The 12,644-nt window shown below is 46.8% G+C and overlaps 1 protein-coding gene across 1 annotated transcript in view; it reads left to right on the forward strand.

Annotated features, from left to right (window-relative positions):
* The first annotated feature begins 8,474 nt into the window (after positions 1-8,474).
* The window catches only part of CFAP65 (cilia and flagella associated protein 65), a 33,195-nt gene continuing 29,025 nt past the window's right edge, over positions 8,475-12,644 (forward strand). The window contains exons 1-4 of the mRNA XM_023529721.1: positions 8,475-8,695; positions 9,346-9,391; positions 10,303-10,446; positions 10,614-10,844. Of these exons, the coding sequence (XP_023385489.1) occupies positions 10,444-10,446; positions 10,614-10,844 (234 nt within the window). The 5' untranslated portion in view covers positions 8,475-8,695; positions 9,346-9,391; positions 10,303-10,443. The remainder of the gene's footprint in view (positions 8,696-9,345; positions 9,392-10,302; positions 10,447-10,613; positions 10,845-12,644) is intronic.

Genomic DNA, 12,644 nt, shown 5'->3' on the forward strand with positions numbered 1-12,644 from the left:
TAGAGTCCAGGATGCTGAGTGGGGTGCATACACAGGCAGTCTGAAGCCGGGAGTAGACCTGTCTAGGGGTGTGCTTACCTTCCCCGAAGGACAAAACCTCCAGTGCTCCCATGCCCTCTGCAGGCCCTTTCTCCCCAGGAGCTCTGCAGAGCCCCAACAGAGTGCTGTGCTGTGCGCCAGGCAGGGTGTTAGCGTGCTGACCCCGAGGCCGGCCCTAACACGGTGGGAGGAGAGAAGTGAGATAACTAGTACATGGTCACTTCACTCATCTAGAACCAGCTCCTGTGCTCTGGTCAAGGAGCTTCCCCTGTTTACTCTGGTTATTCTGGGTGCCTGGCTTTCTGATTTTTCACTGTGGATAATGGACTGTGGTATGAAATGATTCTGGAGACTGTACCTCTGCCTTGTGGCCCATTCTGACTTCTTGGATAAGTCGGGGGTTCCTTACCTAGCATTTCTTAAACCTCAGGATCAGCTAGGCAGCTTGTTTAAAAATGATCCTTGGACTCACTTCTAAGATTTTGCTTTGAAGCTGGAGAGCAAGGCCCAGGAACTTACTTTTACAAACACCCCAAACACGGCAGATGGTCCACGGACCACACTTTGAGAAACATTGCTTGGTCTAGAGAAGGCCCAGTTTGTTACCCAAACAGGATGACCCCCTTCTTCATTTTCTCTTAGTCTGTCCATCCCAAGACAGGTTTTTCTGCGCTCGCCGCAGATCGGCTGAGATTCCCAGGCCCAGTGGTACGATTGTTATATTTCAGAAATTTCATGAGCCGGTTGCAATAGGCCCTGGTGAGACGATTTACACCATGGAAACTGGTCCGTGCTACTAGCAAGGGTTTCCCCTCTGTGGAGAGCCAGTTTTTGCAGTACACGGCCACCCTGGTCCTAGCCTCGTACGGAGAGTGCAGTGTTGGGGGTGACTGCTCAGATCCTTACCTTACCCATTTCCCACCTCCACAGAGGAAAACTCCAGAGAAAACTTTATTCCTTGGAGACTGTGTCTTCTGCGGGGAGCGGGGAATAGGTCCCCACAGGCTGTAATGAATGACCACTGCTATCATTTAATGAAGACTCCCTGTTGCCAGGCCTTGTTCTAAGTGCTTTACATGTAGAACCTATTTAATTTTCATAACAACCCTTTGTGGTATATACTATAATATTACCATGTTCCTGGTGAGGACACAGAAACACAAGGAGGCTAAGTAACTTGCCCAAGATAAGCAAGTGACAGAAGCAGGATTTGAATCCATGCATCTATCTGGCTTTCGGGCTCATTGCATTTTGTTTTGTTTTGTTTTTGAGGTAACATTGGTTAATAACATTATATAACTTTTACAACATTATAATTCATTATCTGTACACACTGTAGCGTGCTCACCACCATAAGTCTAGTTTCCACCCATCACCATACATCTGACTCCCTCTTACCCATTTCTCCCTTCCCCCACGTTTCTAAGGCCCCCTGTTTATACCACAGGCTTTTCCCTTGGTGAACTTGGGTCCTCAATGGAAGGTACTCTTAGCATTTCAGGCCTGGAAATCTGCTTTGTTAGTACATCTAGGTTTGACTCACTGCTCTGTGGCAGACTGTCATGGACCAGGCTCACAGGAACCAGAATGTCCATGAACTTATTTATAGTGAGAAACATAAAAGGTCAAGGTCAAGGTACTCTTGTCCACTCATTTGCACATTCTCACCCTTGTAGACAGAGGCTCTCTCCTATGGAGTTGAGGGGGCTTACCTCTCCTACTGGGCCTGGGCACATTCTATCCTATAAACAGAGCCATTAGGTGTACCCAGATTGTTCTGTTCTAGATAGGTGATCTCAGGAAACACATTCATTCATCAGACAGAGAAGGCTGCAAAGGTTCAGAAAAAACTGTCTGAATTCAGCCCCTCAAAAGACCAACCTTGGGGTAGAAGTTGGACCTGCAGCTTTTCTGGGAATCCTGGGCCCAGATCTGAGGAGACTGTGTGAGCAGTGAGACAAAGAGAGACAGCCTGTCATCCTCCATCTCTGCAGTGTGATTGCCCCAACCTCTTCCACCAGAACCTAGCTCGCCCCGTCCTCTATGATGCCAAGACTCAGAAGGTCAACTATAGCACTCGGACCCAGGAAGCTACTGATCCAATGCTTGCCTCTTCTCTCAGGCTCATGCTCAGCCCCCAAAGTGGCTCAATCCACAATTGTAAACTTCATTCACCTGTTCGGTCATTGTTTACTGGATATCCTTGTGTCAGGCACTGTGCCAAAGTGAGGGAAAGAGGCAGTTTCTGTCCTCGATGAACTGGATGGTAGGGAACAGCTCAAGGAGATGGATGTCTACACCATGTACTGAGTGCTGTGCCTGACACTCTCACAGGGGCTATTGGAATGCTGCAGAGAGGCTAGGAACTAGGAAGACTTCCTAGAGATGCAGATCATGCAGGGAGGGCAAGAAGGAGTTTGCAGGTGAGTAAAGGAAGGGGTCTGGACTGAGGACATAGTAAATGCAAAGGCTTGGAGGCGTGAGTGAGCCTGGGATTTTGGAGGAATCACCACCAGGTCAGCATCACAAAGCTATTTAGTGTATGTGGATTTGGAAAAGCTGAGGTGGTGAATGGGGCAAGAGTTGGATTGCACAGAACCTTGTGTTCCATGCACTGGGACTTTATCCTGAAGGCTTGGGGGAGCACCTGGAGAGTTTGAAGCTGGGAAGCTCGTGACTAGATTGTTTGAGAAAGCTTACCTGGCTGCACGGTAAAGGACAGACCAGAGAAGGCAGCCTTGGAAGCGAGGAGTCCATTTACTGGAGAGAAAAGTTGGTGACCTGGACTGAAGAGGTGGTTGTGGGGTCAAAAAGAAGATAATGGATTGTGGACATTTACGCAGGAAAGTGACCAGGACTTGAAGCCTGTTTGGATAAGCAATGATGGTGAGGAAAGGGCCCAAGGCAACTTCAGGTTTTTAAGCCTGAGATCCAGCACTCTTGACCTTGGTTCTCCTCTGGCCTTCCTGCCTGCACCAGTAATGGAGATGTTTAGGGTTTTCCCATGAAGATGTCCTCCCTTCTCACTGGCCCAGAGCTGGTCTTCTTGGGTTCAAAGCACCCTTCAGACACCTGCTCTCTCTGCCTTCCCCCAACATACCGTGAGTGCATGGGGAGGAAACGTGGAGTAGCCCCTTATAGCCAAGCAAGGTACAAAGTACGAGACATGTGCCTAGTCTACAGGTCCTCGGGGAAAGCTGGAGATAGGGAGAACTGGAAAATCAGGGTCCAGGAGACAAAGTGGGGGAAGCTCCTGACCATGAGACCTCTGGAGCTACCTGGGCACACTGCCCTCAACACAGGGGTCACTGCACCCTGGGTCCCTGACTTGCCTGTGAGGAGGCCTCTCTTCAGGCACTCATCCCCAAATTGTCCTTGCAACCTCCTCTCTCGTTTGGAAAGGCTCAGTCACCCTGTGCATGGCCTTTCCTAAGCCATGTGAACCTGCGCTCACTGGTCTTCCCCAACACAGCCTGAAGGCGCTGCCTGCCTGCAGGATGGCTTCTAACAGCGAGTAGTGCTGTGTTGGGAGGGGCTGAGCTGAGTGCAACATTAGGCAACTAGGCCTGCTACTAGCATCTGCAGCCCAAGTGTGGGGACTGGAAATAGTCGTCCCTCCTTTAAAAAGCTTAAAAAAGTAGCAAAGTCCAGACCAGAACCCAAGTCTCCTGTAGCAGCAACTGAGGGAGGTGGAAACTGATGACTCATTCTCCCAGGAGAAGTCACTCCCAGCATCAGCCTGAGAAGTCTAATAGCACTGAGCATGGCCAAGAACCTGTCTGGGAAGGTGGTCTTGGAGGAATAATGTTCTAGATATCGTGAGAGGATCCCATTTTGGTAGGAGTGGCAATGGTTAAAATACGTCCACAATTATTTGACACTCCTCTCCCCTTGAATCTGGTTTAAGGCTAGAAAAGGCCATGTAGGTTCTGCCAGGTTTTACTCTGAGATTGCCAAGCTGGAGCAGCTATAGATAGGTGTTCCTGTCCATAGCCTAGCAAGCATCCAGCTGACAGCCAACACCAACTGTCAGCCATGTGTGCCATCTTGGACGTCCAGCCCAATGGAGCTGTCAGATGGCTGCAGCCCTTGCCAATGTCTAAATGCAACTCTATGAGAGACTCCAAGAGGGAACTGCCTGGCCAAGCTCTTCCTGAATTCCTGACCCACAAATTCATAAGCAAAATAGAATGATTGTTTGGGATCTTGAAATTTGGAATAATTTCTTATGCAGCAATAGTAATCAGAACAAAGGGCAAAAAGGGAATGGGAAATGATGAGGGCATCTTCTGAGTCTTTCCAGGGTCCTTTAATATACTTTTACACAAAAGCTTTTAAAAATAGAACCTGAATGAGGCTAGAGGAGGTGTGAAACTCCTTTCTCTTCTAAAGGGGAAGTGTGAGAAGACGCACTGACTTGGAATAAACGTGGAGAGGATAGAGATGGAGAAAAGGGGGAGGGATGGAGAAGCACACCTCTCCACACTCAGCCAACTGAAAAAATACTATGTGTCTACTCAGGTGGCAAGATCTCTGATGATAGCAAACTCTTGGAGGAGTGAAGAGCCTTCTGGAAGGAAGGAGGCTCATGCATCTGAGTTAGTGGATAGAAAGTATCTGGCCAAGTGGAAGGAAATGCTATTAGAGAGTATTAAAAAAGACAAATGATAGATGTTAAAGAAAGTGCTCAGAGATCGGGGCCAGACCTGGGAAAAGGCTGGACATTCCTGTGAACAGTGGCTGGTCACGTTTTCCCAGAGTGCCCTTGTAAGCAGAAACTTGTAGGGCCTCAACAGGAAGGTCCACAAAAACAAACTAAAGCATTCTTTTGCCCTAATGAATCCCAGGTGTCTCTGCATCTGACTTCTGCACACACCTCCAAATGCCCAGCTTACGAAAACTCAGAGGAAAGTGACCAGGCAGATAGATAATAGGACATGAGTGTGGCTCCAGGGAGTGGTTGAGAGTGTAGGGTTGGAATGGTTAGTGTGAAGACGGGTTTCTTGGTTTTGAACTCATAATCCTAGAGAAGCAAAAATGGGCATGGTTAAAATCCAATAAAGAGGTGAAAATAGCAAATTTATAGTGAAGAATCCTGGCAGACACCACTTTAGGCAAGTGATCAAAGTTAACATCACCAATAAAACATTGACAGCATATACCCTCCGATATGATGAACTAAGAAAGGCATATAACCTCTGTGCTTTGCTTCCCATATAACCTTACTCTATCATGAGAAATAAATCCATGTTGAGAAATATTCTACAAAATAATTGACAGCTCTCTTCAAAAGAGTCAAAGGCATGAAAAATTGAGGAAGTGCCCCTGTTGGAATCCTGGATTGGCTACCAAAACAGGAAAAGGATTTTAGTGGACAAACTTGTGAACTCTAAATAAATTCTATACTTTCATTAATAGTATTTGTTGTATGAAGGTTAATATTTTAGTTTTGATAAATAATCTATGGTCATGTAAGAGGTTAATCTGGGGTGAAAGACTTATGAGAACTCCCTGTACTGTCTTTGTGAATCTTCTATATATCTCACAATTTTAAAAATGAAAAAAATCTAAAAGATAGACTCTCATGGATCAGTCAAAGGTGGGATCCCTCCTCATACATGAAATCCAAGCCAACTTCCACACTCAGAGGAAGCCAGTTGCACTGAGCCGATGGCCATGTCATGATACCTTTACTTGGGAGAGGACTCTAGTCAAAAATGGATTGGAAAAGGGTTTGAGGAATTAGGATGGAAAATCACAGAATAGTGGTGTTCTTCATTTATTCAGAACATATAATGAGCCAGGTACTGTACAAAGTTCTTCAAGTTTTTTATCCCACTTACATCTCACAACCTTTGAGCTATTGAAGTTTCTCTGTTTACAGATGAGGAGACTGGGTCTTACAGGAGTGAGGAAACAAGATCATACAGCTAAAAGCTGGCACAGTTGGGATTCAGATCCATTCTGCTTTACTCCAGAACTTGTTCTTAACCACTTCACTGTACTTTCTTCTCAGAGATGCCCCTCATTTAGTTCATACCTTGGGTTTCTGCGCTGGGATGGATGGGGAATGAGGAGATTGAAGGCAGGACGAAGTGGATGGCCTAGGATAGGCTGGTCAGCCAGAGCTGTCCATGGTGCTGGACAGAGAAGCTTGGAGCTAGAGGGCCAGCAGGAGATGGTGTCGGGAAGACAGCTGGGAGAACCCACTCAGAAAAGGAACACTGCTCAGAGTAGAAGTAAAAAGCCATTAGATGTGCTGACAGTTCCTCCACCAATGAGGAGGAATTAGAGAGGAAGGGACTTCAAGTTTTGGCTTGAAATAAATAACCAAGTCTACAGTAGCTTGTGAGGTAGGGTTTGTCCTCAGATCTGACTTGCAACTAATATTATTCAATATAGTTATACTGATTATTGAAATCTGGTAATATTTTGGTACTTGTTGGTAAATAGTCACTGACTGAGTCTTCCACTGCTGTGGCTGCTCTCCTAGTCCCCTTCCTGTACCCCAAGGCTTCCCCATGACCCAACAACTAAAGTGTTAAGACTTGGCATGATGTGGGCTTTTAGGACCCTACTCTGGCTCCAAAGCCAGCTGGTGCCCATTCTCATAGTCAATACTCATGCCTTACTAATTGTTAAGTATTTTGAATATTACCTCTGTTTGTTCCCATTTTACAGATGAGGAATATTTTACAGATGTTTAACAATTTGCTTAAAATTGCTCAGCTATTGAATACTAAAATCAGGACCTGAACTCAAGTCTCTGGGATCAAACCTCATGGTTTATTCCCCCTCCATCTCCCTGCTGTTGGCCTAAGTGGGGATGAGGAATAGAGGGAAAAAATTATCTAGGGGGGTTGGGTTGACACCAAAGGATCAGAAAACCCTATAAACCCTATGAGGGTCCCAAGCAGAATGAAACTCTTTGAATTCTCTTGCCATATAGCAGTTTACCCCTAAACCCCTGACAGTTTTGTGCCATGGCAGCTGTTGCAGGCTAGAGGTACCATCAGTCTGTTAACACACTCTTCCCCCACCCCAGCTGCTACAGGGGATCATAGCACGCTAATGCAGAGAGTGGTCCATGTGTGCTCCTTGATCCGGCCCTGAACCACCCCCAGTGGATCTTTTGGCTGCAGTCTTTTCTCACTCTCCATTCCTCAGACTGGGCTTAAAAGACTTACTCCACTAATTTCAGAGGTCAGAAGGTTCTGTGGGAGGACACACCTCTTCATCTCCTTCCTGTAAATTAAATACAGCTTGGAAGCAGACCTAGCTTCAGAACCAACGCTCTAAATTGAGTCAGAGTTGCAGAGGAAGGAAGGTGAAAGAAGGTTTTGCGAGTGCTGGAGCTAGGCTGACTTGCCATCTGGATTGAGGTCACCCTGGCATCTCCTTTTGTCTTTCTCCACCCTAGAGCAGCAAGGCAGCCTCCTTCTTGGAGAAACAAGAGGAGGATGTGGAGAAAAGAGAAATTTCTTGCCTCTCCAGTGTGCAGCGGAGAGACTGGGTGGTGGTGGGAGAGAAGGGTGCACAGGTCTAGTTGTTTGCTTATAGGGACCTCACATTTAGTAAGTGACCTGTGCATGTGTGTGTGTGTGTGTGTGTGTGTGTGTGTGTGTGTATGTGTATATCTAACTTTGTTGATTGTCTACCATGTGTCGAGTACTTTACATATGCCTGATAACTCAGTTCTCATACAAACCTTTTGATAATTATTCCCAGGTAGCAGATGAGGAAACTAAGGCTCACAGAGGTCATGTGACTTGTCCAAGGTCACACAGCCAGTAAGTGGCAGTCAGGATTAATCTCAGGTCTGCCTGATTTCCCAGCCTAGAGTCTTCTTATTCCATGGTGGCAGGGGTGGAAGGTAGGGAGTAGTGGGTGGCGTGGGACTGTGGAGGAAAAACTTAGAAAATATATTTTTATGTGTGCTGAGGCCCAAATCACTGAGCGTGCTTTATCTTTATTACTCCCATCACCAGCTTCCAACCAGGAAGATTGGGGTCTATCTCCTTTACATCCTTCTTCCCCTCTTTCTCCTACATCCTGGTCCTCACCAATTCCCTGAATCATCACTTACCCTTGCTCATAGCCTTAAACCAAACGGTACCCACCCCTATTGACTTTTTTGGATCCTTGGAGGATATGGTCACCAGGACCCAGCACCCATTATCTTCCATGGGTTCTGGGCTCCTGAAAAGGGAGACTTCTGAAGCAAATTTAGTCACAACTAAGGGACTATACATACCATGTTGCTACTGGTAGAAGCCCAATTACTATTAGTAGGGAAAGTCACAAAATAAAAAAAAAAAAAAAAAAAAATGAGGATAAGGATTAAAGTTTCGCGTTCTCTGAAACATGACTCATTCGGGCTGCCGTCATTTGCCCTGGGATACCAAGAGACGCCGTGCTCTGTGCGTCCTGTATCTATGGAGACGACAACATGGCGGTGGTGTGAGTTTTGATCGTTGATCTCGGAGACCCAGGGAGCGAAGCGAGGGGCCAGGGAAGGTATCTGCCCCGGGAGACCGCCTTCTCCAGGAAATGGCCAGGGATCCCCTTCACGTCCTTCACAGAGTCCCGTGGTACTGCGACTTGCGCGAGATCAGTCATACCGGGGATACCGAAGAGAAAGGAGGAACAGCTCTAAGTAAATTTAGACGGCGCGCCATTTTTTCCACTGGTCATCTTAGAAATTTTTAGGTTGGAAATTAGTCAAATAAAGGAAGCTGAAAACGTGTTTTTTAAGGTCTTCCAGATTAGAAAATTGGACTAAAAAGCACCACCTCCTTGCCCTATGTGTTCACAATGACTGCAAACGTGTGAATCTTCTGGAAGAGTAGTGCGGGCTAGTGTGGAAGCAGTGATTGTTAATTATGGTAATATAGGTTTGTCTAGGGCTTTTTCACATCCTCTATTCATTTGAGTTTCACTTCGACTTTGTGAAACTGCATAACCCTCATTTTACAGGCAAGGAGACTGAGGCTGGGGGATTTGGATAAATTTGCCCATCTCAAATGAATCTAAGCAGATGCTGAAACCCAGCTTTCCTAGCTTCAGAGCCAGTGCTCACTCCCTTAAGCCCTAAGACCTGGCCGGGACCAGCTTTCTCCCCCATCCTCTCATCTCTTCTATGCACTCGCTGGGATGTTTCACCTGTTGACTGGATACTTTCAGAGCCCCGAGACGGGGGCCACCTGTAGAATCCCCTGAAGTCACCGGCATTAATGAGTCAGGGCAGGACTACAAGGCCATCCAGTAGCAGAAAAGTAATGGAACCTTCTTCTCTTGTCTCCTCAGCCTGCATTTCTTTGATTCCATTTGAACCTATACTTCACAATTAAAGGTAGGATCCTTACCTGTCTTGTCTTGTACTTAACAGGCACTTAGTTAATGCTTTGTGAATGAATGAATGAATGAATGGATGAATGAATCTAAGATAATCCCCTCCAGAGGGTTTGGAGTTGTTACCAGTTAGAAAAAACTGAATCAGCAGAATCTTTTGCTCTGTGTGGGTGGTGGGGAGGGCATGGGAGAGTGTCTGATGGAAGTGTGTAAATTTCTAAAGGGTGAGAAGCATAAGGTGTTATAATAACCCCCAAACCTGAAAAGAAATAATTTTAGGTCAAATGAAAGGCAATTCACATCTATTAAACTGTTGTAAGAATTAAAGTACATGTGAAGACCTTACAACATTGCCTGGCATATGGTAAGTTCTAAATAAATGTCAATAAAAGTTGTTATTAATTTTGAGATTGTTATTCGAAGAGATGGGAAAGGATACTGAGTAGTCTGCAAAATGTACATATGTTCCAAAAAGGTATCAAATTGATGCCATCCAATATGGTAGCCACACTTGGGTGTATGTGGTGAAGGAAGTCTGCTAAAGGAAGAAGGGATTTGAGGAGACGGGGCCAAAGCCAACTGGGACACTTGTGTGTCCCCTAGAGCAGGGCCAAGCACCCTTCTGAACATTTGGTGAAAGCTGCAGAAAAGAGCACATGTCCATACACATGACATTTTGCATATAATTTGCCTGTAACATTTGCATATATATTTGTGTATAACTTCCAGCTTCAGTTCATCCATGGATCCCTATTTTAGAAGTTGAATAATTTATCCTTGAATTGAGTCATTATTTCAGTGAATGCTTACTTTAAACCTGGAATACAGATTGTGTACTGATAGAAGAAACCCTGACCAACAGCTCTTCAGTGTCATTTGCTTCTTCTTTGATGCTTATTCCTCTTCTTACAGGAGGCAAGACACATTCAAAGGAAAAAAATAGAGCCAGATAAAGGTAATGCATGTGCTTCAATAACTCTCACTGAGGGCTTGCTGAGAAATGCCAAGTGTGTCCATGGAGGGCTGGGTCCCTCTTCCAAGTGCCTTTCCTGAATGGTGAGTCTCTAGGCTCCCAAGCAAAGCCCTGTCTCTTGTGTTCAGGCTTGTTCCTCATGGCACTACCTCACATCTATTGCCAGAGCTGGTAAGAAGTCACTCCTCTGTGATAATGATGGCCATGACGAGTCTATTCCTCTTTTTCATGTCCCTCTGTCTCTCCTCAGCTCCAAACTGGCAGAGACTCTGGCTTAGCCAGAGTGCTTCCCTTGGAATTGTGTTCCAGGCACCTGATGCTCACCCAGGCAACTTCGAGCCCTATCACAAGGACTAGAGACACGAAGGACTGCATCATGACCTCTGGATCATGCCTGAGTGCCAGCACAGTGGCCATTCCCACTGTCACTGGCAGCAGTGCAGCCCTGAGTGCTTGCAGCAGCAGTAACTCCAGTGCCTGTGTGAGGACATGTCCAGGGCAGGTGGGGCAGGGTGCAGCAGGGCCAGGGTCGGGGGAGGGTTAGCAAGATAGGGGGTGGATAGGAATCTAAAAGGAACTGACTCTCCTGTCTAAACCCCAGCATTAGACCCTGCAGAGATTGAACACCAAGCCGACTGAAGTGGTGGGAGCAGTGAGCGTGACTAGGGTTGGGAGGAGAAGGGGTGAGAGAACTCTTGGGAGAAGCCAGTTGGAGGCTAATAGAGTAGCCACGAGTGCTCTTTTCCCTAAGAAAGCTCTTTTTGTCGTGACTCCTGTGACTTTGTTTGACCAATATATGGATGTTACTTACTTTTTGCAGCTCTCAGGGTTCTCCCTATGTGACAGCGCAGGGAGCGGGAAGGGGGAAGGGGGAGGGAGGAGGGCAGTGGTCTAGGAGTGTGACAGTGGGGTATGGCTTTGTGTCTGGTGCAGCGTGTGCGTGTCTGTGTTTGTGGAGTCTTGCATCTCCTTAGATGTGATGGTGGTTGCACTTGCCCCCCTGTGGACCGGGGATCATCTCACTCCTCCATTTGTGCCATTCCCAGCCTGTTTGCCTCAGATTTACTTACTGCCCTTCCCTGCTCTGCTCTGAGTTGGCAGGAGATTGGAAAGTGGGAGGAGGGGAGGAGCCAGGATATTTCTTTTCCTCCCTCTCTGCTTTTGATGGTGTCTCCATCAGCAGTCGTGTCTCCCTGTGACTCCGATCCCCGCCAGACAGGCCTCTGGGCTTTGAGAACCCTCCACCTCCCCTAACCTAGGTGTGGTAGCAGCTTCTCGATGTTGCTAACTTCAGGGTTACTTCACTATCCCCTGTTTATGCATTACGTTCCTGCTTTTAAACAGTCAGAGTGGCTTCTGTTTTTCTGATTGGACTTGACTTATACACCAACTGATATTTGTAATAAATTACCCTTGCTCACTCATGTCACCTTTTCTCCATGAGCAAATTGGGAAAGAAAATACTACACTAGCCATCTGACACTCTCTGTAAATATTGAAACTGAGAGGGTAAGCTCCAAGAGAGGAGGGATTTGTCATCCTTGTTCACTATTGTAGTCTTGGCACTTTGCTCAGTGTCTGATGCCTAATAGGTAATCAACAAATATTTGTTGAACAGATGAATATAGTCTTATGTAACAATATAAAACCAACACTTGGTCAAAGATAAAATAAAATGGCAGTGAGTTGGGCCTTCATAGCAGTGATTGGTAGGAAGAGGTACCTGATTCATCTTCCCTCCACCTCGCACCCCAGGGGGTTTTCTGTTCCCCTCCGTTCTCAAATAGATAGGAGTGAGGGATCAGCCGATGAAAGGATTTTCCATTATAGAAGGGAAGCGTTGGTACATGGCACCTCTGGCATCATAAGGAGCAGTGCTTGGAGTGGCCCTAAAGTCAGCACGTGGGGTGGGGGTTGGTCGCAGGCAAATTGGCTCCTTCCTCTGCTCCACCAGCCAGTTGAGGGCTGGGAGAGGGAATGGTGGAGAATTCCTGTGGTCTGGAGAAGGGCCTGGGAGAGACCGCTCCAGCTGGGAGAGGCTTCTGTAGTGAAAGGGCAGGATGGGGAGGAAGAGGAAGAGGAGGCAACCTCTGAGGGTGGGCTGAGGCACAGAACAGGCCGGCTAAGACTGCTAAGTGTGCCGAACAGAATGGCCAGATGAGGTGACCCAGGGCAGGCTTCAGGGGCAGGGTCGCAAGGAAACCATTCCAGTGATCTCGGAGGAGGTAATATCTGACTCCGGAGCCTGCCTTCCCTTCACCTTCTTGCTTTAGATCATCCC

Source organism: Pteropus vampyrus, unplaced genomic scaffold (assembly GCF_000151845.1).
Source record: "Pteropus vampyrus isolate Shadow unplaced genomic scaffold, Pvam_2.0 Scaffold42, whole genome shotgun sequence".
In the NCBI taxonomy this organism is placed as follows: Eukaryota; Metazoa; Chordata; class Mammalia; order Chiroptera; family Pteropodidae; genus Pteropus; species Pteropus vampyrus.